The sequence below is a fragment of the Coregonus lavaretus genome (genome assembly GCF_964263955.1).
Source record: "Coregonus lavaretus genome assembly, chromosome: 5".
Taxonomy (NCBI): domain Eukaryota; kingdom Metazoa; phylum Chordata; class Actinopteri; order Salmoniformes; family Salmonidae; genus Coregonus; species Coregonus lavaretus.
Window position 1 is genome coordinate 15,191,416 of NC_139992.1, and position 27,971 is coordinate 15,219,386.

A 27,971-nucleotide genomic window follows, 5' to 3' on the forward strand; every position below is an offset into this window, starting at 1 on the left:
TATCTTTACCCTTACCCCACCCCCATCCCTCCCCCCTAGTGCACAGGCCTGTCTATTATCTACCAGAGCCAAGGGTCACCAGAACTCCAGCCATCTATCTCTAGATCTCTTCCATTAAACCATTAAAGGCTAGCTAACAGCAGCTAGCTGGGCTGAGAGAGCCAGCATGGGGGCTTAGGGGTCTTGCTCCATTCCAGTAGGTTAGGTGACTTTCCCCCCCTTCAATTATGTTTTGGCATGCGACGGGACATTGGATGAGGGGTTCGTATGGCACCTTTTCATGCAATATAGATGAGATGGGTGGTGGTAATGGGGAGGATAGCTAGAGAGACATGTTGGGGTCTGTTCAGACCAATGTTTAGCTAATGCAGGGCTCTGGCATCGGCCTGGGTTGATTTGATGGAGAAATGGCAGGTGGGCGGATGGATATTGTCGACGACAGGCTGCTTCCCAAATACCTTGGTCCCCTGCCAGCCAGCCCAAATGACAGACACAGCGAGCTTTTCTCGCGCCTCCTTCTTTAGACGCCACAGTTCTTGCCGAGCCTGGGGAAGTGGTGGGGTTTATTGTTTATTGTGTTTTGGAAAGAATATACCCGTTGGGATGGGTGTTGGTAGGAATAAGAAGCAGACAGACAGAAATGTGTAGCCTACCCCGCAATGAAGTAGCAAAAAGATTAAGACAATGGAGGATAACATGAACGACTCTTTGACGCTTATGACTGAGTGATATGAATTAGCACCATTAGTACAAAAGCCCAGGTTTTCATGATGTAGACAGAAGTTAATTGTATCCGATATAGTATCTGACATCAATTATATTCATTAAACTTTGTGACTACTGTGTATGGCTATTTGATACCACGTTAGAACTCGGCATGGTCTGTTTTAGTACAACAGCTCACATAACTCACTGACCCCACTCTGATTCAGTGGCAGTACCGTGGGCTTTCCCCAGGCTAAGAGACTAGATCCACCAATCAGATGGGCCGATTAGTCGCGACTGCTTCAGTCATGTAACTGACTACAGTAGGCTTGATAAATGTGTCAATAAAAGGTATTTGATGATTATTTGGTCAGTGTGCCCGTAAAGCCTTTAGATAAGATGTTGCTGAGTTACAAAATAGTGTCAGATTAAAGGCCCATCAAATATGACATGTAGTACATGGACTGTTTTAAAGGATTTAAAGGGCCTCTAATGCAAAGAATGGCACGCTAAGTACATAAACTGCTAATGGTAGCATATGTGCTATGACCATTAGGGCCTAGGCTACATGATCGGTGGCTCTAGTGTGTTATATAGCACATAGAATACAGTCTATTCTCAGCATGGTCTATTCTCAGAACTAATGCAGCATCAAAGTGAACACATGATATACCATTTTGATGATCTATTGTAGCCTACTGTACATCAAGTCTCATATAGTAACAGATTACAGCGGAATGAAATGACAAACGTCAACAAGAAAACAACAGACCAAGACAATGGCGTGTTGTGTTGTGGGACTTGCTGTTGTTCCTAAGGGAAGTAAGTAAGGAAGGCTCTATAGCAGTAAAAACCGAGGCTGCTAGCACACAGACGTTTCTAGGTTAAAGGGGTAAAAATATGTTAGTGGGTAACCCTTTCAACAAGCCCCAAAATGACACCTATGAAAAGGGACAATAAAACAGATGAGTCAAAGAGTGGTAGGCGAGGGGCGACATTAGTGGACCACCGGACAACAGAGGGATAAGGAGGAGCCATTTAATTGGTAAGTTTCAAGGGGAGGGGCGGGACATGGGGGATGACGGACAGCTGAGATGGCAAAACACGATGGCAGCAGGCTTAAATACCTTGGTCCCCTGCCAGTATGCCCATATCACAGACACAGCGCGCTTATTCCGCGCCTCCGTCTTTAGGCGCCGCAGCTCCATCCGAGCCTGGGGGTGGCCAGGAGGGTGGAAGGATGGAGGGAGCAGGGAGGGAAGAGAGTGAGGTGGGAAGAATTAGAGAGGGTGGAAAGAGTGAAAAAGAGTGAGAAAAAGCAGCAGTGGTAAGATCAGCCACAGCAGAAGAAGACTAGAGGAGAAAAGCTGTGGAATTGCTCTAGTTTAGCTTTTAGTATAGCTGAGAGACCTGAGCAGAGCCATGTCTTAAAATACAGTATTTCCCTACCTGGCTTTATCACAGACAAACCTTGTAAAAGCAAGTCAGTGGATGCCCGTAATCAGTAGTCCATTAATTTTCCTCCCAATATCTTCATTATATATATTTACATTGTCTAATCATTATATAGCCATTAGGTAGTGTTTTTTAGCCAGTACCTGAGTCCCGTGCCAGTACGCTGCAATTGTAGTCACTGCCTCCTTGCATCTCTTCTCGTATTTCAGCTGTCGCAATATCTTGCGGGCCTGGAGAAAAACAATTGTTTTAAAAACATGCCTTTACTGCAGCATTATCACAGAAAAATATGCATTCTTATAGTGTTTGACTGGCATGTGGACATAGACATACCTTCCACCCTCTGGTGAAGGACTGCATCACTAGTGTAGCGCTCTTGATTTTCTCATATTTCTTTTGTTGCTGCAACAGGACAAGGCAAAAAACACTGAGCTCAACAGACAAGTAAATTCGAACTACAGATATCTAAGCTCTAGAGCTAGCATATATAGATGTGGGAACTTAATTTGATCACCCTGTTGTTACAGGACATTTCCTGAACAGCAGGAAATGCAAACTTGTAGTGTATTCAAGGTTTAAAAAGGCTTCTAAAGTTAGTAATTCCCACTTTAAAATGTCAGACCTGATTTGCCCTAAGTAAAAATGTATCAACCCCCACAAAAATGTCCATTAATTATAATCCACATTTCCTGTTACTGCAGGATTATTTTCCTGCTGTGAGAAACTGATTAAATTAAGATCCTGCACCTGTACAAGAGCTCCAGAAATGAACAGGAGAGGAATCACGATTCTCTCCCCGCCTTTCCCCTCCTGATTCTGAGAATCATCCAAACTAGAATTTCTGGAAAACCTGAGGACTTCGGGAAAGTTTCCAGAATTTTGCAACCCCCTACACTTGAGACTGAATAAAGGCTGGTATGAAGTTGTGTGTGTGTGCCTACATGTGCATAGTTAGAGAGACAAGCTAACTCACTGCATATCTGCGGTACCAGGCTGCTACCACCACCTGGCTTTTCTTCAGCAGGAGGAAGTGAGTACGACACTTCCAGCCCCGGTAGATCTTCTGGATCAGGGTGGCCAGGTCCTCCAGACACGCCCTCCTCCTCTCCTCAAGGGTGAACAGCTGGGGACACAGGAACAGGAAGAGGATGATCGGAACATCAAACATGTACTATGATACTATGGACGCCAGCATAGTCTGTACAATTTAGGAATGAGAGGACATTTTCAATTAGACAGGATACCATTTTGGCACAAGATCTTGAGATTGATAAGAGGCTTCTATATCTGCCCAAACACATCTTCCACCTCAAAAGACAGTTCCAGACAGATCTAGGGGATGGGAGTTCAGTGACTAGACCCCACCCTACCACCAGCCTGACTGAACTGTACCTTCACTGTACAGCTGAGAGATGGAGATACCTAGCTAATCTGGTAAGAAGGTAACGTAGATCAAGGATAAGGACAAACCCCTATGAGATCAGGCTTTGTTTAGGCTGGCTCCTGGACTGACTAAAGAGTACGTTGTTCCACCCATCACTGCAGTTTCTAAAAGCCCATGCTGCTATGGAGAGTAGGCCTAAATGTCCCCCCCCCCCACACACCTATGTGAGCAGCTGTAGAATGGATAAGTGAAACCATGTGTTCTTAGAATGTTCCATAATGTAGGTTAAGTGTTGTAATTAGTAGAGAGGGGCTCAGCAGAGCACGACTTCCTGCTTCTAGAAGCTTTTTAATGCAGGTCAAACATGAGAGCATGAGCCCACTGGATTCTGGCTTTAGTCAAACTGTATATGAATACATCCATGTCTCCTCACATTTATGATCTATGGCTAAATCTTCCGTACTAATAAAACTGGACAAATGCCAGTTACAGAGCATGCTGCTCTCTTCAAAGTTGTGTCACATCCTTGGCGGTAACCCTTTCTAAACCTTACGTACAAAATACAATAAAAACAAAACATCAAGTAGTACCATTAATACCATCAGACTCAGTAACATGGTCCAGATCAACTGGGTGTGCTTCTACAATGTTATGTTATGTCATCTCATGTCATGCTACCGTTCTGGGGTTCCTGATGAAGATCTTGGAGCGTCCGTAGGCAAACTCCTCAGCTGAAACAGAACAGTCGGTCAGCAGCACCTCCACTCCGTCCCTACAGGGAGACAGAGATGAACAACTCTTAACTATTCTGTTACGACCATTCTCTTAACTAGTTGGACATGGGACTGTCACATGTACATGATTAAAGGTACAAGATCGGGATAGTTCAGATGAAGCGGAAAGGACAAAAGATAGGGGAGTGAGAGAGAGAGAGACAGAGGGAGAGAGACAGAGGGAGAGGGGGTAGATGGATCAGATAAGGCAGGGAGTACAGGGGGAAAGATGCCATTCTAAGACGATAACATGATGAAAACATGTTGTAACCTCATGAACCACTTATTCACACCATATAAGGAGGATAGTAGGCACACACACTAGACACCAAATATGCTGTTGTGTATAATCCACATCAGATAGGAATCGATGTAATACCTTTTAGGGATGGGCATTTGAAATTATTTTCCTATTCGAATAATATAAAAAATGTACGATATCCAGACTCTTGACCAATCCGAATGACCAAATCACATGGCAGGGGCGGACGTGCTACTTTCTCCAGTAGTTTGGTTAACAGCAACAGCGAAAGAAAAGGCTGATATTCGCCATGATACAACTGATTCTGTTACAAAAAGGGTTTCTGGTGAGTGTTTTGCATTGATCTGTGTCAGGTATTGTGGAAACTCAGGTGAGTGCCTGTAAATGCTATTTGAAGTAAATACCGATTTCAGGGCAGCCTGGAGGGCGAAATGCGCAGCAGTAGCTCAACGCACCATTAGAGAAAGTACATTCAAAAGTTTGTCGTTTAATTAAATTAATAATTTAAATTGTCACGGTATATCCTTGTAGGTAAAAATGTCACAAGATTAATTTAATTTAGACAAAGCTTTTTCATTGTTAAAATAGGCCTACAATTTTTCTCCCAAAACGTATTCTCAATAAGCGAATACTAAAGTCTGTTCGATTAACCGTGCCCATCCCTAATACCTTTACAGTGAATGTAACATGACTCAGAGTGATATGGGCATATTGCAGAGATATGGGGCAACTGCCTCAACATGCCCTGGACAAAGTAAAGGAATTGATTGAGCTGTTAGATGATCTGATAGTCACCCAGCACAACCAGATCAAGCCAACCCAACACGGCTTGTTGACAGTTGTATCATGGTGGGATATGCATGGGAAAATCCTCCATGATGACTACAGTGCTGTTGCTACATTGTTATACAATTAGAACACTGCTGAACATGGGAAGGGAAACTGTAAAAGCCCTTTGTGGAAACTGCTGATGTAAAAAAGGCTTTATAAATACATTAGATTGATTTGATTGAGGTAGATCTTTTTACTCTATGATCATCACATGGTAAATAACATATTACTAACAGGCAGTTAATAACTACAGTATTTCTGTAAAGGCAGAGCTGAGGTCCTACCTGGCGGGTCCTCTCCAGTGAGGCCAGGTCTGCTTGCAGAGCATCTTGTATCGCTCCAGACAAGGCTCATAGGGCTGGCGGAATGCGTAGCCTGCCCTCCTCACACGCACATTCTCCATCAGTCCCAGGTAACGCACCTGGTGACACACCAGTGAGTCAGTGAAGATGTGGGCTGCCTTCTTATCGTTGGGCTTGATGCACCTGAGGAGAACAGACAGACAGAGTCGGACATGCAATGGTCACAATGGTAGACAGTGGACCCGATCAGAGCTAACAGATCTCAGAATACTGCCCCAAGGAGTTTAGAGTTTGTTGATTTTTTTCTGATCACAATACTGTTCCTTTTGAATACATTATCCTCGGAGTGAATGGTAATTTACATGATGTAAGTGGGGTTCTAGGTTTACTGTACATGATATACACTACCGTTCAAAAGTTTGGGGTCACTTAGAAATGTCCTTGTTTTAGAAAGAAAAGCAATTTTTTTGTCCATTAAAATAGCATCAAATTGATCAGAAATACACTGTAGACATTGTTAATGTTGTAAATGGCTATTGTAGCTGGAAATGGCTTTTTTTAAAATGGAATATCTACATAGGCGTACAGAGGCCCATTATCAGCAACCATCAGTCTTGTATTCCAATGGCACGTTGTGTTTGCTAATCCAAGTTTATCATTTTAAAAGGCTAATTGATCATTAGAAAACCCTTTTGCAATTATGTTAGCACAGCTGAAAAACTGTTGTGCTTATTAAAGAAGCAATAAAACTGGCCTTCTTGAGACTAGTTGAGTATCTGGAGCATTAGCAATTGTGGGTTCGATTACAGGCTCAAAATGGCCAGAAACAAAGAACTTTCTTCTGAAACTCATCAGTCTATTGTTGTTCTGAGATATCTGCCTAGAAGTTGAGCATCCCGGAGTCGCCTCTTCACTGTTGACGTTGAGACTGGTGTTTTGCGGGTACTATTTAATGAAGCTGCCAGTTGAGGACCTGTGAGGCGTCTGTTTCTCAAACTAGACACTAATGTATTTCTCCTCTTGCTCGGTTGTGCACCGGGGCCTCCCACTCCTCTTTCTATTCTGGTTAGAGCCAGTTTGCACTGTTCTGTGAAGGGAGTAGTACACCGCGTTGTACGAGACCTTCAGTTACATTTCTCACATGGAATAGCCTTCATTTCTCAGAACAAGAATAGACTGACGAGTTTCATTAGAAAGTTATTTGTTTCTGGCCATTTTGAGCCTGTAATCGAACCCACAATTGCTGATGCTCCAGATACTCAACTAGTCTCAAGAAGGAACGTTTAATTTCTTCTGTAATCACCACAACAGTTTTCAGCTACGCTAACATAATTGCAAAAGGTTTTTCTGATGATCAATTAGCCTTTTAAAATGATAAACTTAGATTAGCAAACACAACGTGCCATTGGACTGATGGTTGCTGATAATGGGCCTCTGTACGCCTATGTAGATATTCCATTAAAAATCAGCTGTTTCCAGCTACAATAGCCATTTACAACATTAACAATGTATACACTGTATTTCTGTTCAATTTGATGCTATTTTAAAATGGACAAGAAATTTGATTTTCTTTCAAAAACAAGGACATTTCTAAGTGACCCCAAACTTTCAAAAGGTAGTGTAGGTGGGGTTTTAGGTTTACTGTACCTGATGTAGTTAGGGTTCTTGGTCTGCAGGTTCCTCATGAGTCCCCCTACGGAGGCCTTGAACTGGAAGCCTGCAGTGGGGGGTCTCTTCAGGTTGACCTTAGCAGGGTTTCCTTCAGGAAACAGCTGTCTCATCAGGCTGTGGGTGGCCTTGTACATGGCCTGGGACAGGTCTCTGTACAGCAGGTCATTGTTCTTGTCTACAAAGCCCTCCACGCGGTACAGCACCTAGACCACAAGACAATGATGAAAACACCAAGACAGTGATGTAAATACTCAGACACGAAGCACAGAAAATATCTGTTATTGCCCTGTAAAAAGACAGACAACCCAGTCAGAGGGAGGAGGAGTAGTAGCACTTCACTGTCAATCCTAAACTCATCCTGAGGAAATACTTGCCATGGATTGAATCCGATTAATGAAAATGCAACACTGTAGGGCATTTTGACCAAATGGGGATTATAGATCCATTTACCCGGAGTGTCTTTAAAGCAGGATATATTCTGGGCTATTCTGGTCCATCATGTGTCAAGGAAAACCTCTGCATTATTGATATTTTTTACAATCACTGCATGTGATGCACTCCAGGTAATGCTCTTAACCCAAATCTGCATGCTCCTCTCCTCTCCGCTCATGTGACTATAATCAGTATTGATCCCATCTTTTCTCCTCGCCAGTGATTACCAGTGCCAGATCTAGGTAATACATGTCTATGTTCAGTTTAATTCAGGTCCCACCAGGATTGGGGTTAATTTATCCATTTAAATTCAGTCAAGTCAGGAAAAAAAACTAAAATTGGACTTGGAATTTCAGTTTACTTCCTGAATTGAAATGGAATTGACCCCAACCCTGGGTCCCACATGGTCTCCCAGTATATGTAAGGTGTGTTTCTCCTCCCTACTTTCCCGGCGTAGTGTTGGATGCGGAAGCAGCTGTGAGGCAGGCTGTGGTCTGTCAGGAACTTGGAGTTCTTGCTGAGGCGACTCTCAAAGTGCTGGTGCTCAGCACAGATGGTGTTGAGCTTGTCTAGGAAGGTGTCATCAGTCACTGTGCCTGGCCTGAGACACTCCTCATCCAACATGGCCAAGATACCATTCTGGTTCTACAACAGAGATAAAGAGGAGAGAGTGGGATTATTATAACGCATGCCTCTTAACATATTATTCTTAGAATACATTCTTAGGACATTCTTCAAAATAAATTCTAAATGTACGATACAGTATTATAATTGTTCTAAACCGAGTCAACTGTGATTACAGCCCAAAGTTCTCTCATATTTGATGTAATCATGTCTTGTCACTAGCGATAAACCATGATGTGTATATCATGGAAAATTGTTTCAAGTTATTATTCATGGTTTATTGTGAAATTGCTTTGTTTTGCTTTCCAAGAATCAGATGGCATTGAGGGAGACCGACTTACATTCTCGATGAGGTCACAGATAACGGCGTTGTTGAAATACTCAATGTTGGTCCATTCGATGCCCTGTCAAACAACAGAGGACAAGAGGTTACAAACGGGTTACTATTTTCTCTTTTTCCCTATTAACTTTCACTTAGGTCTTGGGCGTTCCAACAAAGCATTGTCCTGTAGCGTAATCCTGACCTCACCTAGACTTACTTATACAGACCTGAGTGGCTTAAGAGATAAACGCCCTGACTTTCTATACTCTCAGACAGGCAGCTAACCAATGGGCCATAGAGTACCACAGTAGGAGTCATCATACCCATAAAACCTAGCGGTCAAACAGGGAAATGGTTCCAATCGTTTTTTCCACCATTCATTTTTCCCACAGGGGATTTTAGAAACACTTAAAATAAGGGCTGTGTCCCATGTAGGTTTACCCTGGCGTGACGTTTTGATAACCGTGTAAATATCTCTAGGACAAGGTGACTTATCAACATATTTGCCTGTATTTACCCCCCCCCCCCAAAAAAAAATGAAATGCTAATTAGCTGCTAATGAGGCAATCATAAAGAACTACAAATGCCATGATGATCTAGATGAGACTGCCGAATTAAAGCAAAGGTAAGAATCTCTGGATTAACTATCTAACGTTAGCTAAACGTAGTAATGAATTAATTAGCTACATTTCCTTAAAATTGACAATTCTGTGAACCGTCTTGAGCAAGTTTTAAACTGACAATTTCTGTTTGCAAAGGTATCAGCTAGAGATGACATGCAGGAGCTTGCAGGGATGTGTAGTCTTGCACGATGTCTTCTTTGATGCTAATTAGCATTTTCAATTTCAGTATAAATAGAGCAGAATATATTTATAAAAATCACCTTGTCTGAGTGAGATTTACATGCTTATCAAAACTTCACGCCAGGGTAAGCCTAAACGAAACACAGCCCTTATTTTAAGTGTTTCTAAAATCCCCTATGGGAAAAATGAATGGTGGAAAAACAATTGGAACCGCTAGGTTCTGGCTGACTTGGCCTGTGTGACAGACAGACAGGGAGACCAGGTTTGGGGGCGGGGCTGGGTTAGCCATGTGGGGATGCAGACTCTGCATCCTGATTGGTGGTTTGTCCCCACTCTCCTGCCCCCTCCTGTCTCCCACAGTGTGGTATTTTCCCATGCACTGATCTGGAGCGAGGCCAGGCAGTGGAATATCATGGAGGGGAGGTCAAGGGAGTAGCACTCACATACTTAGAGCTCTGAAAGCAAACAGAGGCCCGAGCCCCAGGGGGAGAAGTCTGTTTTCCCCTGCTGGAGTGAAGGATCACTTCAGTCCCCAAACCCACAGAGGAGGAGAGGGAGGAGAATGAGAGATATGGAAATAGTGGTGAAGAGAGCAGGAGAGAAGGGTGAGGGCAGGGAAGGAGGGAGAGAGAGAGAGGACTAGAAAGATAAGGGAGGTGGACAATAGAACATGGAGGAAGAGAAATGGGAAACAGAGGCAGAGAGAAAAGTGAAAGATTAAATGGATGGGAAAGAAACGAGTGAAAGAGCAAGAAGTACACGGAGCGAACAGGGGAGCGTCTAGACAAAACAGAGGTGAAAGAGATGAGTGATATAGGCATGGTCAACGTCACAGCCCAGACATACTAAAACACTGGATGACAGGCATGGCTCACACTACAAATTGACCCGTCAGTGTGTGGAATGTAGAGGTGTCAGGGGGGCAGAGAGGATGCTATGGTTTTAGCTGTAATGTCACGCTAACAAATAATTTTTTTATTTCCAAACAAACCAAGGGAATCTCTTTTCTCTCTGAACTACTGTGGGGACTGATCTACTAGAACAATGAGGCAATGCTATAAGAAACACTCATTTTCATTGACGGTTTTAAAACGTTTTGATACGGTGTGCTCTAAAGCCCGGTTGTCCCCAGTAAGGGAAACAGGGAACCATTCCTTACCTCTCTGACGTACTCCTCCTGCTCTTCACGTAGCGTCAGTTCGATGAAGATCTGCTGAAGCTTCTCGTTGCAGTAGTTGATGATAAACTGTTCAAAGCTGTTGTCCTGTAGAGGAGAACACCCATAGATACCATTTAGACTCATGTTCGGTCATTAGGCCACATTTGAGCATTTTAGCCTGTCCAGATGCAAACAGCAGGGTACCACATATTGGGGGTAAAACTCACTAATACACTGGACTGCTGTCCTCTCTCGCATGCATGCCAAAACAGACCCAGGCTGGCTCCAAAATTGCTCAAGCTCCATTCCTTCACTGTAATGTCACGCTAACAAAGGAAATGTCTCTTTCCAAACAAACCGAGATAATCTATTTTCTCTCTGAAGTACTGTGGGAACTGATCTACTTTAAAACTGTGGCAATGCTAGCTACCAATCTAGGCAACCAAGCAACCAGAAAGGGTCTAGAACTTTCTATTCCTTGTTGACATTCCTCCTTATTGCTTTACAACCACTCTTGAACAAACAAAGGACAGTGTCTTTGGACAAGACAAATAGCTTCCTGATCGTAAAATCCTACCTGTGTTTCTTATCATGGATACATGTAAACTAACCTCGGTAAAGCTTCAGTGTTTATCAGAAACCCGTTTCAAAAGGTGTTGAACAGTGAGCACGAAAGATTGTTTTTTTGTTAACCATTTCAAAGCCTAAATTATAAAAAAGTACCCCCTTTTCATATCAATTAAGAACACCAGTTCATTTTTTCATTGCAATCAACCCTACTTGGCAAACAGCATCAGCGTTGGTTGGGTTAGGTAACATTATATCACTCATTTGCTTAGGTTACAGTGGGTTAGAACAGCATAACTATTGGGGGCGAAGGGCGTACTGGACACTGCTGGTCAGGAGGAGCAGGACACACATGGCAACAGGAGTGTGTTCATACATAACCTGGTCTCAGATCTGTTTGTGCAGCCTTGCCAAACATTTGGAGGACCATAGGAGTTGACAAGACCGCACAAACAGATCTGGGACCAGGCTACTTCATACACTCTTCAGAAAAGCTCTGCTATTGTATGTCCTCTCCTTCACTTAAGAGGCACCAGTACTCCTTCATATCGCACCACAAAAAACACAATGGAAGTCCTGTTCTAGATGAGGATCTGAATTAGGACTAGAAGATAGATAGTAGCATGCACACTGCAACCAGCACGCCCTCGGCAGGTGTACTTACTCCATCCTGTCGGCCCAGACAACAACATTCAGGAGAGAGGAATGGAACGACTTCACAATGAGTGGGGAACAGTCAGGCGCATTAGGAACATGCTATTTCGAGATCAACTTAAAAAGACACACTGGACTGTGTAAGTTTAGTTGCTAGTTGTTTATGTCAAATGTATTATCTCATGAAACCACACAAATTCTTTGTTTTAGGCAAACAATATGCTTTTGCTCATGGGTGAGGGGATGTGTGAGGTAGCTTCTGTCCATTTAGGTCCCTTTCAAACTGTGAGCCATTACACTTACCTCAAATATTTCAAAACCATAGATGTCCAGGACTCCCATCACCTTGTGCCGTGTTTTGGCCTGAGCCTGAGAAAAGCGAGAAAGAGGAAGTATAAAATAGATATACACTACCGGTCAAAAGTTTTACAACACCTACTCATTGAACATTTTTTCTTTATTTTGACTATTTTCTACATTGTAGAATAATAGTGAAGACATCAAAACTATGAAATAACACACATGGAATCATGTAGTAACCAAAACATTTTTTTACAAATCAAAATACAGTTAAAGTCGGAAGTTTACATACACCTTAGCCAAATACATTTAAACTCAGTTTTTCACAATTCCTGACATTTAATCCTAGTAAAAAATCCCTCTCCTAGGTCAGTTAGGATCACCACTTCATTTTAAGAATGTGAAATGTCAGAATAATAATAGTGGGTCAGAAGTTTACATACTCAATTAGTATTTTGGTAGCATTGCCTTTAAATTGTTTAACTTAGGTCAAACATTTCAGGTAGCCTTCCACAAGCTTCCCACAATAAGTTGGGTGAATTTTGGCCCATTCCTCCTGACAGAGCTGGTGTAACTGAGTCAGGTTTGTAGGCCTCCTTGCTCGCACACGCTTTTTCAGTTCTGCCACAAATTGTCTATAGGATTGAGGTCAGGGCTTTGTGATGGCCACTCAATACCTTGACTTTGTTGTCCTTAAGCCATTTTGCCACAACTTTGGAAGTATGCTTGGGGTCATTGTCCATTTGGAAGACCCATTTGCGACCAAGCTTTAACTTCCTGACTGATGTCTTGAGATGTTGCTTCAATATATCTTCATAATTTTCCTTCCTCATGATGCCATCCATTTTGTGAAGTGCACCAGTCCCTCCTGCAGCAAAGCACCCCCACAGCATGATGCTGCCACCCCCGTGCTTCACGGTTGGGATGGTGTTCTTCAGCTTGCAAGCTACCCCCTTTTTCCTCCAAACATAACGATGGTCATTATGGCCAAACAGTTCTATATTTGTTTCATCAGACCAGAGGACATTTCTCCAAAAAGTACGATCTTTGTCCCCATGTGCAGTTACAAACCGTAGTCTGGCTTTTTTATGGCGGTTTTGGAGCAGTGGCTTCTTCCTTGCTGAGCGGCCTTTCAGGTTATGTCGATATAGGACTCGTTTTACTGTGGATATAGATACTTTTGTACCCGTTTCCTCCAGCATCTTCACAAGGTCCTTTGCTGTTGTTCTGGGATTGATTTGCACTTTTCGCACCAAAGTACGTTCATCTCTAGGAGACAGAACCAGTCTCCTTCCTGAGCGGTATGACGGCTGCGTGGTCCCATGGTGTTTATACTTGCGTACTATTGTTTGTACAGATGAACGTGGTACCTTCAGGCGTTTGGAAATTGCTCCCAAGGTTGAACCAGACTTGTGGAGGTCTACAATTGTTTTTCTGAGGTCTTGGCTGATTTGTTTTGATTTTCCCGTGATGTTAAGCAAAGAGGCACTGAGTTTGAAGGTAGGCCTTGAAATACATCCACACCTCCAATTGACTCAAATGATCAGAAGCTTCTAAAACCATGACATCACTTTCTGGAATTTTCCAAGCTGTTTAAAGGCACCGTCAACTTAGTGTATGTAAACTTCTGACCCACTGGAATTGTGATACAGTAAATTATAAGTGAAATAATCTGTCTGTAAACAATTGTTGGAAAAATGTATTGTGTCATGCACAAAGTAGATGTCCTAACCGACTTGCCAAAACTATAGTTTGTTAACAAGAAATGTGTGGATTGGTTGAAAAACAAGTTTTAATGACTCCAACCTAAGTGTATGTAAACGTCCAACTTCAACTGTATATTTGAGATTCTTCAAAGTAGGAGCCCTTTGCCTTGATGACAGCTTTGGACACGCTTGGCATTCTCTCAACCAGTCTCATGAGGTAGTCACCTGGAATTCATTTCAATTAACAGGTGTGCCTTCTTAAAAGTTAATTTGTGGAATTTCTTTCCTTCTTAATGTGTTTGAGCCAATCAGTTGTGTTGTGACAAGGTAGGGGTGGTATACAGAAGATAGCCATATTTGGTAAAATACCAAGTCCATATTATGGCAAGAACAGCTCAAATAAGCAAAGAGAAACAACAGTCCATCATTACCTTAGGACATGAAGGTCAGTCAGTACAGAACATTTCAAGAACTTTGAACGTTTCTTCAAGTGCAGTCACAAAAACCATCAAGCGCTATGATGAAACTGGCTCTCATGAGGACTGCCACAGGAATGGAAGACCCAGAGTTACCTCTGCTGCAGAGGATAAGTTCATTAGAGTTACCAGCCTCAGAAATTGCAGCCCAAATAAATTCTTCAGAGTTCAAGTAACAGACACATCTCAACATCAACTGGTCAGAGGTGACTTGGACCATGAAGGCCTGATTCACTAAGTGCTGCAAAGAAACCACTACTAAAGGACACCAATAAGAAGAAGAGACCTGCTTGGGCCAAGACATATGAGCAATGGACATTAGACCGGTGGAAATGTGTCCTTTGGTCTGGAGTCCAAATTTGAGATTTCTGGTTCCAATCGCCGTGTCTTTGTGAGACGCGGCGTGGGTGAACGGATGATCTACGCATGTGTATTTCCCACCGTAAAGCATGGAGGTGGTGTTATGGTGTGGGGGTGCTTTGCTGGTGACACTGTATGTAATTTATTTAGAATTCAAGGCACACTTAACCAGCATGGCTACCACAGCATTCTGCAGCGATACGCCATCCCATCTGGTTTGGGCTTAGTGGGACTATCATTTGTTTTTCAACAGGACAATGACCCAACACACCTCCAGGCTGTGTAAAGGCTATTTGACCAAGACTGAGAGTGATGGAGTGCTGCATCAGATGACCTGACCTCCACAATCCCCCGACCTCAACCAAATTGAGATGGTTTGGGATGAGTCAGACCGCATAGTGAAGGAAAAGCAGCTAACAAGTGCTCAGCATATGTGGGAACTCCTTCAAGACTGTTGGAAAAGCATTCCAGGTGAAGCTGGTTGAGAGAATGCCAAGAGTGTGCAAGGCTGTCATCAAGGCAAAGGGTGGCTATTTGAAGAATCTCAGATATAAAATATATTTTGTTTAACACTATTGATTCCTACATGATTCCATGTGTTATTTCATAGTTTTGATGTCTTCACTATTATTCTACAATGTAGAAAATAGTAAAAATAAAGAAAAACCCTTGAATGAGTAGGTGTTCTAAAACTTTTGACCGGTAGTGTATATATAAAATCATAGTCCTTTTAATCTACTTTGGTAGGGCTTATATCTTTACAGTCAATGGCTTAATGAGACCAGACCTACCTTGATGCTTTCATTGATCCTTGTGACCAGCCAGCTGAACAGACGGCTGTAGAGGTTTTTGGCCAGGGCATCACGGGCATAGTAGGCCTTGCAAATCACACAATAAGGGCTTAGTATATACAAAGATTTTAGTTTCAGTTCATATAAGGAAATCTGTCAATTTAAATACATAAATTAGGCTCTAATACCTTTAAAAAAAAGTAGGGGTGTGGATCAGAAAACCAGTCAGTATCTGGTGTGACCACCTTTTGCCTCATGCAGCGCGACACATCTCCTTCGCATAGAGTTGATCAGGCTGTTAATTGCGGCCAGTGGAATGTTTTACCACTCCTTTTCATTGGCTGTGCGAAGTTGCTGGATATTGGCGGGAACTGGAACACACTGTCGTACACGTCGATCCAGAGCATCCCAAACATGCTCAATGGGTAACATGTCTGGTGAGTATGCAGGCCATGGAAGAACTGGGACATATTCAGCTTCCAGGAATTGTGTACAGATTCTTGCGACATGGGGCCATGCATTATCATGCTGAAACATGAGGTGATGGCGGCAGATGATTGGCACGACAATGGGCCTCATGATCATGTTACGGTATCTCTGTGCATTCAAATTGCCATCGATAAAATGCAATCATGTTCATTGTCCGTAGCTTATGCCTGCCCATACCATAACCCCACCGTCACCATAGGGTACTGTGTTCGTAATGTTGACATCAGCAAAGCGCTCATGCACACAACGCCATACACGTGGTCTGTGGTTATGAGGCCGGTTGGACATACTGCCAGATTCTCTAAAACGATGTTGAAGGTGGCTTATGGTGAATTAACATTAAATTCTCTGCAAACAGTTCTGGTGGACATTCCTGCAGTTAGACTGCCAATTGCGCGCTCCCTCAAAACTTTGTGGCATTGTGTTGTGTGACAAAACTACACATTTTAAAATGGCCTTTTATTGTCCCCAGCACAAGATGCACCTGTGTAATGATCATGCTGTTTAATCAGCTTTTTGATATGCCACACCTGTCAGGTGGATGGACTATCTTGGCAAAGGAGAAATGCTCACTAACATTTCTGGGATCTTTTATTTCAGCTCATGAAACATTGGACCAACACTTTACATGTTGCGTTTTATATTTTTGTTCAGTGTAGATTTCAGTGCTCTCATACAGAGAAATAAAGCTGTAGTAAATATCTCTGGTAAATGCTTGTAGTAGCGTAGCATTCAACTGGGACAGCGATAGATCAGTCTCTATGGATGTGAAGTGACATCAGTCAAGCTGTGATTCCAGCTGTAGAATGTTTCTCATTCCAACCATCCACAAGGAAACAACAGTGAAATTATACATTGAGCTGTCTGAGGAGGCGTGTCCTAGCGTGGGCCGAAAAACATCCCTATAGTTAGGGAGGCTCATCCTCTGGCATACAGCCACACTGGAGTAGAGAGGCTGTCTTTCCTCATGTAAACAACACACACACACCGGAAGAGATTAACTTGGAGTGACAGAGCGCTGTGGCATGGACAGGACCAGGCATAACCTCCCTGACAAACAAACACTTCTAGGAGGTGATTTTTGACTGGTGATGATGTGCTATGGATGAGCTGGTGCTCCTTTAGTTTGATATTTCCTCCAAGGGCTCTAACCAATGTGCTCCGATTTATTGTCTCAGCCTGGCCTTTTTATACCCTTCTGTTTACGCCATCTGGCCGGATGTTTGTGAAGATAAGAGACAGCACACAGTAGCAACAGGGGAGGGTGTCCCAGTCTCAAAGAACCAGATCTGTAGCCTGGTCCCAGATCTGTTTGTGCTGTCTTGTCAACTCCTATGGTCATTTTTATGGTATTGAGTTTAAGAGTTGGCAACACAGCACAAATAGCACTGGGACCAGGCTACCAGAAAACTGCCAAGGATGTTTAAATCACACTTCAGGAGGAGTGAAGCTCATCCCTTCATACTACCCTTCTTCATAAGCTGCTTTTGTGGAGAACATGGAGAGGACTAGGGAGAGGACAAGGGAGAGGACTAGCCTCTGACATTCTTCTTCTCATCACCAACTGAATGTTGCCTGAACTCAAACATCCAGCATAGGGAGAGGAGACTAGCTTCTATTCCTCTTATCTAAAACCTGAATGTGCCTGACCTCACTAACCTCCAAAACCTGGCCCACTTCTGCATTTTCCAAGGGAGAATTCACCAAATCCTAATCCATAATGGATATGTTTCCATGTACAGTAGATGGGAAGTAAGCTAGCCAGAGAACTAAGTCAAAGGGAAATAATCCTCTCATCCACCCACAAAACAACTGGAGTGTGAAACATCCCTTGGGACTTCGTCTGTCAGTGCTATTATGAAAGGAAGTATGTTGCTATACACTGATGACAGGTGGTGGTCGTATGTGGCTCAGTTGGTGAGGGTATGGCGCTAGCAAAGTCAAGGTTGTGGGTTCAAGTCCCACAGGGATCACATATACATACTAAAATCAATGCACTGTCATACGGGGTAGTCTAGTATTAGAAACAACATTGGTGCGGATACAATAGGAACATGTGGGATTGAGCAAGTGTGATGTCATGAATGTTTCTGGAAATGTATTAATGTAAACATTAAGTTGTTTATTGATTTTGTCTATGTATGTTTTTTTGTTTGTTGTCAAAAAAAAAAGAAAAAAGGTATTACTAAAATAAATACATAAAATCAATGCACTCCAACTCACTGTATGTTGATAAAAGTGGCATACACTATTACATTATATACACACACTCATGTTTAAATAGATAGAACTAAATAAGTGTGATGCTATACAGTGCTGATCTTCTCACCTGGGCCACATTGAGTGTGGTAGACACCTTCTCCATCTTGGCTTCCACAGTGCGGTAGCTGAAAGCCCTCTCCAGCACAGACTGCTCAATCCCCAACAGCTCACACATCTCCTTCAGATCTGGAAGATAGAGCAGAGGAAACACACACTCACTAACAGAACAACAGACACTCAAATCATAGAGCTTTGTATACAGGCCGAAGGCAAGGAAACAAATAGGTAATGACTAGATGACACGCATCAATAAAGGAAATCTATCCCCTGTGAATAAGGAATCCATATCAATATTTAGCTTTACCAACAATGCCACTTGATGCCAGTATCAGGGTTCCAGTGGGTAACCATAAGGGCATTAGCTAAACCCTTTCCTTAGAGAGATAAGATGATCTACTCTCTGTGTTCTCAGACAGTCTTCTTTAGGATCAGTGTTGTGTCTCCTGGCCAGGATACCCCAAAGCAGCCGGACAGAGTAGTGTTTAAGAGGAGTTGGTGCATTAGCCTTAATGTATTTAGGTATTTACAGGTCAATCGTCTCACTCAATTGTCTTATGTAAGAGTAGTGTTGTTGACAAATATTTACATTACATTTTAGTCATTTAGCAGACGCTCTTATCCAGAGCGACTTACAGTTAGTGCATACATTATTTTATCGAACCCACAACCCTGGCGTTGCAAACGCCATGCTCTACCAACTGAGCTACATCCCTTGCCGGCCAAATCCCTCCCCTACCCTGGACGACGCTGGGCCAATTGTGCGCGCCGCCCCATGGGTCTCCCGGTCGCGGCCGGCTACGACAGAGCCTGGATTCGAACCAGGATCTCTAGTGGCACAGCTAGCACTGCGATGCAGTGCCTTAGACCACTGCGCCACTCGGGAGACATACAAATGTGACACATGTGTATAGTGAAAGCTGTCAATTCGTCACAAGGGGAAATCCCATTAATAACCTGGTCTAAATGTAGAAAGTAGAAGTGTAGATTTTATGATTCACACCACAGGTCATGTGGAGTTCTTCCAATTCAGTGTATCATGTAGATTAGAAAGGCATTTTGTTTGCAAAGAAAGAATGCAAAGTTGTGCCATGGCTGGGTTATTCAGACATGCAAAATATTACATTTGCTTAATAGGGGAGAGCTGTGAGCAGTTCTATCAGTAGGCCTACTGTACATACCATCAGAAAACATTGCATACTATTGCAAACTGTAGTTAAGCAGTGAATGTTAATCATAAAAAAGGGTTACATGGAGAAAATTGGACCCCTCTCAATTGAAAATGGATGGCCCTCCCTATTTTACCTAAACCCTCCATGAACGCTTGAATCAAAAAAAACAAGTGACCCTCCCCTATATCCAACATAATAATTAAAACAAAGTGGCTCGCAGAGAACATGTCTACCGTTTACCCTGACTTCTTGAACAGACCAGAGCCCTAGATATGCAGTTTTAGAAACAGTTTTTCATCCTGTAAGTATTACATAGTAACACAGGAATTTTGATAGCGCACAGGGCTGCGGGCCAGAAGGTTGTGGGTTCGCAGAACACTGTAGACAAGACTACGGGTGGAAAGATATCCTTTATGGTAAAAGTATTGCATGAATCCATCATCGTATTTGCAGTTCCGAGAAAAAATAACCTTTTATAAACATTTAATGCAATTCTACGTCATTTTAAATATTATTATAATATTTTGTAATACCACACAAATTACCGAAATGACAGGCTAAGAACGGACAGAGCGAGAGGCCTGTGTTTTCATCTTATCCAATGCCAAATCAGTGTGTCTTGTTTGCAACGAAACTGTCCCTGTGTGCAAATAATTAAATTTGAGGTATCATTAAGAATCTGAGCATGGTACTTTCAAAAGTTATGCCTACCTGTCCACCCCAAACAGAGTAGGCCTACCAACACAGACAAATGTACGCTTTAACTGCTGGCTACTCTTCTTCCATGGCTTAACCCAATGACAGAAGGTCACAAGTGTTTCCCTAAAAGCTGTCTGGATTTAAACATCTTCTATTGTACATAAAGTGAAAAGGTTAATCAATTGATAGTGACAGAATTAGATGACTTCCCAAGCAAAGTCAATTTTTTGTCTCCTCGGCTATAGAAGGTTGTAACGCAGCCTCTGAATGTCAACGAAACAAATCAATGATATCCCCATATGTATCAGAGTCAAGTCTTTCCCGGGTATTTTACAGCTTGTTTCTAGCATGAAGCGTCGCGGAACAAAGCACTGTTTGAGATATATATATATCACTCTATATAAATCGGATCCCCGTTTTATTTTCTAAATATAAAGCTAACAAGGGGTAGGCCTAAGCTTTTTCCCCCATTTTCTTTAATAAAAAGGTAGGCCTATGGAATACCCTCATATCCCCTCAATTCGAGTCTTGGTTTTAACTTAACAGCCCTTCACTGACACGGAAGTAGGCTATTTAAAGAGTGCATGGTGGGTGGAGGAATTGACCGACAAATCTATGGATATAGCAGCCTATAGCCTAATCTCGTCTGTCAAACAGGTAGGCCTACCTCTTACTTAGGAATAAATAAACTCCCTCCCTTAGCCCTCTTGTTGATAGTAAAGTCTAATTAAAATGAAGACTGTTTAAATGAATTATGCCTACTCAAATGTTTCTACTTTCAGCACCATGAGCTGACCCTTTCTATTGATTGTGTCGTGGCTAATGCTTCAAGTTTCAGCACCACAATTTAAGTTAATCGAATCTGGCTTATTGTGAGGTCAATAACTCTGATAAATACATAAATCGGCAAGAAACATATTGTTTTTAAATCAAATCAATTATCAAAGTTGACCCCAGGTCCTCCTTCTCATCTTGGCGCTCTCCTTCTCAAACTGAACAGAACATAGGTTATTGGCCAGTCTGCAAAAATAAGAACATTTGGACATAGCCTTTGACTTTCCTCCTGAACTGCCACTGTAGGCCTACACAGCACAGCCATTGGTTAGGCAGCACACAATAACGTTTTTGATCAGCAAGAACAGAGCAGGCCTGGGATCAGGGTTTGAATATCCATTGCAGTGTGTAATGCAGCCTAGTTGTATTTACAGCAGAAATATTACTTTGCTCTGTTGCTTCTCCGAGCATGCACTTCATAACCTATAGTTTATGGATCATTTGATTGAGACCACACTAAATAGCCTATAGGCACACTTATTGCACCCCCAGCGGAGAATCAGAGATGAGGGGTGGCATCAGGCACACATTGATATATTGCTTAATAAGCAACTACCGTAATTTTCTGACTAAAAGCCGTGCCTTTTTTCCCCATTTTTCGACCCTGCGGCTTATATAACGGTGCGGCTAATCTATGGATTTTTACAGCTAACGGCCACTAGAAGACCTCCTAAATCTATGGATTTTACAGGTTACAGTCCACCAACTTTAACTCTATGGGCTCTATGACCGGTCTGCGCCCCCCACCTTTAAGCGGCGGGCTCCAGCAGGAAAAGCTGGAGGCCGGAAAAGAGTGAGACAGGTAGCGCGCAAAAGTAAAAGTGGAACCGAGAGTGGTACGAGAGACAGAACGAGAGCAAGACAGAAAGACATTACGAGAGCGAGACAGTTTGTCTCTTTCCCGACAATCCACTCTGTGCACGAACCCTTACATATGGTAATTACACATTAAAACACCTGCGGCTTATAGTCCAGTGCGGCTTATATGTACACGTCATTCAATATCATTCAATTTAGCTGCTGCGGCTTATACTCCGGTGCGCCTTATAGTGGGAAAATACGGTAATTCTAAAACACTGAGAAATATTGAAATGACAATAACAAATTACATTACCCTCCCCTGAACTAGATTTAAAAAAAAATACTAAACCCTCCCCTTGACTGAAATTGAAAAAGCCAAAATCATGTAGTGTACAGTCGTGGTCAAAAGTTGAGAATGACACAAATACTAATTTTCACAAAGTCTGCTGCCTCAGTTTTGATGATGGCAATTTGCATATACTCCAGAATGTCATGAAGAGTGAGCAGATGAATTGCAAAGTCCCTCTTTGCCATGAAAATGAACTTAATCCCAAAAAAACTTTTCCACTGCATTTCAGCCCTGCCACAAAAGGACCAGCTGCCATCATGTCAGTGATTCTCTCTTTAACACAGGTGAGAGTGTTGATGAGGACAAGGCTGGAGATCACTCTGTCATGCTGATTGAGTTAGAATAACAGACTGGAAGCTTTAAAAGGAGGGTAGTGCTTGAAATCATTGTTCTTCCTCTGTTAACCAACACGTGCCGTCATCATTGCTTTGCACAAAAAGGGCTTCACAGGCAAGGATATTGCTGCTAGTAAGCTTGTACCTAAATCAACCATTTATTGGATCATCAAGAACTTCAAGGAGAGGGGTTCAATTGTTGTGAAGAAGGCATCGGGGCACTCAAGAAAGTCCAGCAAGTGGCAGGTCCGTCTCCTAAAGTTGATTCAGCTGCGAGATCGGGGCACCACCAGTGCAGAGCTTGCTCAGGAATGGCAGCAGGCAGGTGTGAGTGCATCTGCACGCACAGTGAGGCAAATACTTTTGGAGGATGGCCTGGTGTCAAGAAGGACAGCATAGAAGCTACTTCTCTCCAGGAAAAACATCAGGGACAGACATATTCTGCAAAAGGTACAGGGATTGGACAGCTGAGGACTGGGGTAAAGTCATTTTCTCTGATGAATCCCCTTTCCGATTGTTTGGGGCATCCGGAAAACACCTTGTCCGGAGAAGACAAGGTGTGCGCTACCATCAGTCCTGTGTCATGCCAACAGTAAAGCATCCTGAGACCATTCATGTGTGGAATTGCTTCTCAGCCAAGGGTGGGCTCACTCACAATTTTGCCTAAGAACACAGCCATGAATAAAGAATGGTACCAACACATCCTCTGAGAGCAACTTCTCCCAACCATCCAAGAACAGTTTGGTGACGACCAATGCCTTTTCAAGCATGATGGAGCACCTTGCCATAAGGCAAAAGTGATAACTAAGTGGCTCGGGGAACAAAACATAGAAAATGTGGGTCCATGGCCAAGAAACTCCCCAGACCTTAATCCCATTGAGAACTTGTGGCCGATCCTCAAGAGGCGGGTGGACAAACAAAAACCCACAAATTCTGACAAATTCCAAGCATTGATTATGCAAGAATGGGCTGCCATCAGTCAGGATGTGGCCCAGAAGTTAATTGACAGCATGCCAGGGCGGATTGCAGAGGTCTTGAAAAAGAAGGGTCAACACTGCAAAGAGTCAATATTTGCATAAACTTAATGTAATTGTCAATAAAAGTCGTTGACACTTATGGAATGCTTGTAATTATACTTCAGTATACCATAGTAACATCTGACAAAAATCTCATAACACTGAAGCAGCGAACTTTGTGAAGACCAATACTTGTCATTCTCAAAACTTTTGACCATGACTGTACACCCGGCTTTAGTAAACCATGAAATTAAACATTAACCAGTAGGGGGCAGTGCAACAACAAACACATAGGCTACTGCTGATGGAACTTACTGGTATGGCTTGTGGAGGGACTTACCATTGGTCAGTGGTTATAATCTAATTGATTCCAGAATGCTTATCTTATAGCTTATGTTCTATACGTCCTTAAATTGACCAGACAATGCATAACTAAAACAATATTTTCTACCACCACAGTACATTATATTTACATTTTCAAGATGCAAGGGAAATCCACAAGTGTGCGCCAAAGTTATTTAAAAAGTGAGATGTGTATGCATGTGTAGTGTAACAGCACATTGTGTCCCACAGTAAAGCTGCTGGTTATCCAGGTACACTATGGTCTCACCATTCTTGTCCTTGACCCTGCTTTCGTCGAAGCCGTTGACCCTGGACTCTGGTTTGAACTCAATGTTCCCCAGTTTGAGGACGGCTGCTACCAGCTCCAGGACCGACTGCACCTCATCCTCCATGAAGCCCACAATCTGCATAGCATTCTGGGAGAGAAAAGAGAGAAACAGCATATCAGACATTAAGCGTGTTTGAGGGGATTAGTTTGGCCAAGGCGAGGTGCAGAATAACTCATCTTGATCAGTTAATGAGTAGTTATTTGGAATGCAAGGTGATTTGAAGATCAGTGATTCTACGCCGTCTGACTTCAATGTACATGTAGTCAACTTCAAACACACAATGATAACAACAGGAAGGGGAGTGAGTTTCTGGACTGGAGAGGGAAGAGTGAGACAACTAGTGACAGAGGGCACAGTGATGTGGACTGTGGTTGGGGAAATATTAAAATGTTTGTTGCTGTGATTTGACACCATTGTGAACGAGGGTGTAGCAGGCTGCCTTTGGCTCCTACCGCAGCATCACATCCAGTGGAGAGACCTACTATTGTATAGCACTGAACTCTATTGTGTTGAGTTGGACTGCAGCGGAGATGTGGCCTACTAGCTCCCTCACTGAGAAAAGTACTAAGACAGGATACACGGAGTCTGCATCCCAAATGGCACTCTATTCCCTATAAAATGCAATACTTTTGTCCAGGGCCCATAGGGTGCACTGTACAAGGAATAGGGTGGCATTTGAGATGCAACCACTGCCACTGAGAGTCCAAAGGCAGCGAGACAGTGGTTTGGGATAAAGGGCAGGCAGGCACCTCATAACATCCTCTGTGTGTGTCATCAACAGTAAGTGAGTCAGGAGGAAGAGGGGCTGAGAGACTGCACATGTTGACCAAGCTCTGCTCTGTAGCGACAGCCCCACGTCAGTGTGTGAGGATGCAGCTGCTGTTTCTCCCTCAGGTTTCCCACAGCAGCACAGAAACAGCAGCCAGACTGCCACTGTGTATTCTTAAGCATTTTGCTATTGTTTACTGTTGGGAAGGCCTGCACTGCAGGTGAAATTTCCCTTTGTGTACAAAAAAACTCATCCTTATTTCTCAGTCACCCACTGTGGATATAGATAGAAGTTACATAACAGGGGGAGAGGCTGTAGAGGAGGCTAGTCCATAATCAACCCTTGGCTGGTAAGGAGCAGGTTAGCATGGACAAGTTACCTTAATCCAATCAACCTGCTCTGGAGATAAAGAGCTCAGACCAGCCCTTACCCTTTACCACACGCCTCAGCTAAACCAAAAATGAGTGACAGAAATTAGTGTGTGTGTGTGTGAGTGAGAGAGAGAGAGAGAGAGTGTGAGAGAGAGTGAGTGACCCACCCTAACGGTCCGAAAGCTTGCTGCGTCGTCTAGTCCGTTGACGGTGGCTGAATCCAGACTCAGGTAGTTGTACTTACTGAAGTCTCTGTCCAACTTTAGCTTTGCTGTGGGCCAGAAAAACACACACACACAGTCAATGCTGGTGTGCAGGTGCTATACACGCACATAACATTTCAGAGTAGCAGTTTCAATGGGCTCCTTTAAACGCCTGTATCAGGTATCTACGAAAGCCATTCCACCGCATTGTGTATTAGATTACAGGTTACATTAACTGCTGCTAAATCAAGTCTTTGATATTTGTCCACCATTATATTGTTCTCCTTCAACAATACTGCCAAACAGTGGCTGAGCTCCAGCTGAGAACAAATAAGCCATACTGGTTTCAGTCGTTGTTCTCTGTAGTTAAACACAGGCTCATGTTTAAGTATTGGTCACGTAACCAAGACATGCTTCTGTTTGATAACTCGTGATATTTTATTTGACGCCATGTCTAATAACACTGTCATTATATATATCTTAAACATTTATGACCGTTTGAGATGTTATGACACATGTAATGAAGCTTCATAACATGTTAATGACATTGTCATTAAGGTGTTATAAGCACTGGTGTCAAATAAAGTGTTACCGATAAATGTGTGTATAACTTACTCAGGGTGTCATCTGAAGCTCCAGAAAGAAGCTGGTAGAAGATGTGGAAGTTTCTCTCTCCTCTCGGCTGCTTGCAAACCCTGGACTTCTCCAGCAAATCTACGGGACAACAAAAATACAGGGGATTAAAAAGACAACTGTTAAAAACAGCAATAACACAACTTATTTTATGAGTTTTCTACACATGGTAGAGGTAAGGCAGGACATAAAAGATTCCATTCAATGAGCTAAGAACACAACTGATATTTTACGTCTACACATGTTCAGTGTCCAGACCACATCTGTAGCGCTCTGATGGATGCATCTCCCTGTTACAGCCAAATATTAGTGTTTCCAAGGTGACCGAGCCACGGTTATATTGGCGTCTCATTGTTCATTGTGTAGAAGTGGAGCCTCCTAGCCGGCCGGCACAGGAAAACTCAGGAGGAAACCATATGAAGAGATCAAGTCAGCTGCTCCTCCATGGCTCCTGACCAACTACAACAACACCTTGATTGAAAGGATATATGGGATGTATACTTGTGATACTAAGGAGTTCAACTAAGGAATGTCATCCTCGATTAATTACACATTAACAAATTTGACGCACACTTTTGTATTTAATCTGTTAATGTTGTGGTCAGAGTTACAGCTCTAGGTCTTTCAAGCTGATCAGAAAACCACGATAATTTGGTTTTGCGTTTGGTAATTGACAGGCATAGAGAAGCACTGTTTGCTTGACAAGCAAAGTTATGATGAAGATAGGGCTATATTCAGCCCTGGGACCTGAGTGGGATGCCTGTTGGCATTCAGCTACGAGCCCTAAGTCCTGACTCATCCTCTCAGCGGGGGCATTAACTGCTTGAAGAGAGTCAGGGATCACTTCATAATGCATTTACACCCTCCCTGGCACAGCACTCAATGCCACTGGCCCACTGCAGAGACACAGGAGGTCAATAGAACATGTGTGTAGCAGTCACGAATCTGTTCCAACTAATGCCAGCCTCGCTTCAACACCACATGGTAGTGGTAGTCACTAAATGTGTGTGTGTGTGTTCATCCCTAAGTGGTTCTCTCTGGGTTGTCCGTCAGCTCATCAATAATGTAGCATCTCTTACAGAGCGACAGATGAGCAGAGGTGAGCAATGCGTTGCCTCTGAACTGTAATCAAAAAGGGGACAGAAAACATGGATCCTCTCTCCCTCTCTGCCAAACCTTGATATCTATTTTCTAATACTGAGTACATACAAGACCACAAAGTCTTGCAATGAGACTATTCTCTACTCCCTCCCTCTGTCATAAAAAATGTCACAGTCTCACTTTGTGGCTCCCCCCTTGGCTTGTACCCTACTCTGAGATGCACATGTAACTGCATGCAAGCATCCTCTTGCCCAGACCAAACTCACAACAGTGAGTTCCAACAACAGAAAATAAGACGCAAGAACAGGAAATGTGGCTCAAAAATGTTCTGAACATTCAGGGTCTCCCCCACAGGGGGCTCTTCTCTCTGTCGTGACCTTTCACCTTTTGTACACTGGAAGAGTTCAGCCCTGTTATTGCTTTTTACTACTAAGGCCGCTTTCACTATGTTTTCCATGCCTGCTGTAAAGCATTTGTCAAATTTAGAATGGTATTATGGTTCCTAAGTGAACAAACATACATTTAAGGAGAAATGTCAGACATGCTATATACTGCAAAGTAAGAATGGAAGGCCTGTCTTGCTGTTTTGACTGGGGTATAACAAAACACCAAATGATTGGCCGTTTGGGGAT

The 27,971-nt window shown here is 42.9% G+C and overlaps 1 protein-coding gene across 7 annotated transcripts in view; it reads right to left on the bottom strand.

The window, feature by feature from the left end:
* The window catches only part of LOC311129826 (unconventional myosin-Ib-like), a 122,038-nt gene that overhangs the window by 13,058 nt on the left and 81,009 nt on the right, over nucleotides 1–27,971 (bottom strand). For 5 of the 7 annotated variants that reach the window (XM_084162284.1, XM_084162287.1, XM_084162283.1 and 2 more), the window contains 16 exons: nucleotides 26,221–26,319; nucleotides 25,570–25,673; nucleotides 24,202–24,349; nucleotides 18,396–18,514; nucleotides 15,578–15,664; nucleotides 12,248–12,313; nucleotides 10,724–10,828; nucleotides 8,781–8,843; nucleotides 8,260–8,460; nucleotides 7,360–7,586; nucleotides 5,695–5,895; nucleotides 4,223–4,316; nucleotides 3,134–3,283; nucleotides 2,494–2,562; nucleotides 2,304–2,390; nucleotides 1,833–1,919 (listed from right to left, as the gene is read on the bottom strand). In XM_084162284.1, coding sequence (XP_084018410.1) covers nucleotides 1,833–1,919; nucleotides 2,304–2,390; nucleotides 2,494–2,562; nucleotides 3,134–3,283; nucleotides 4,223–4,316; nucleotides 5,695–5,895; nucleotides 7,360–7,586; nucleotides 8,260–8,460; nucleotides 8,781–8,843; nucleotides 10,724–10,828; nucleotides 12,248–12,313; nucleotides 15,578–15,664; nucleotides 18,396–18,514; nucleotides 24,202–24,349; nucleotides 25,570–25,673; nucleotides 26,221–26,319 — 1,907 coding nt within the window. Of the gene's footprint in view, nucleotides 1–458; nucleotides 546–1,832; nucleotides 1,920–2,303; nucleotides 2,391–2,493; nucleotides 2,563–3,133; nucleotides 3,284–4,222; nucleotides 4,317–5,694; nucleotides 5,896–7,359; nucleotides 7,587–8,259; nucleotides 8,461–8,780; nucleotides 8,844–10,723; nucleotides 10,829–12,247; nucleotides 12,314–15,577; nucleotides 15,665–18,395; nucleotides 18,515–24,201; nucleotides 24,350–25,569; nucleotides 25,674–26,220; nucleotides 26,320–27,971 lie in introns of all 7 variants that reach the window. The other 2 variants (XM_084162289.1, XM_084162288.1) reach the window with 2 other exon arrangements.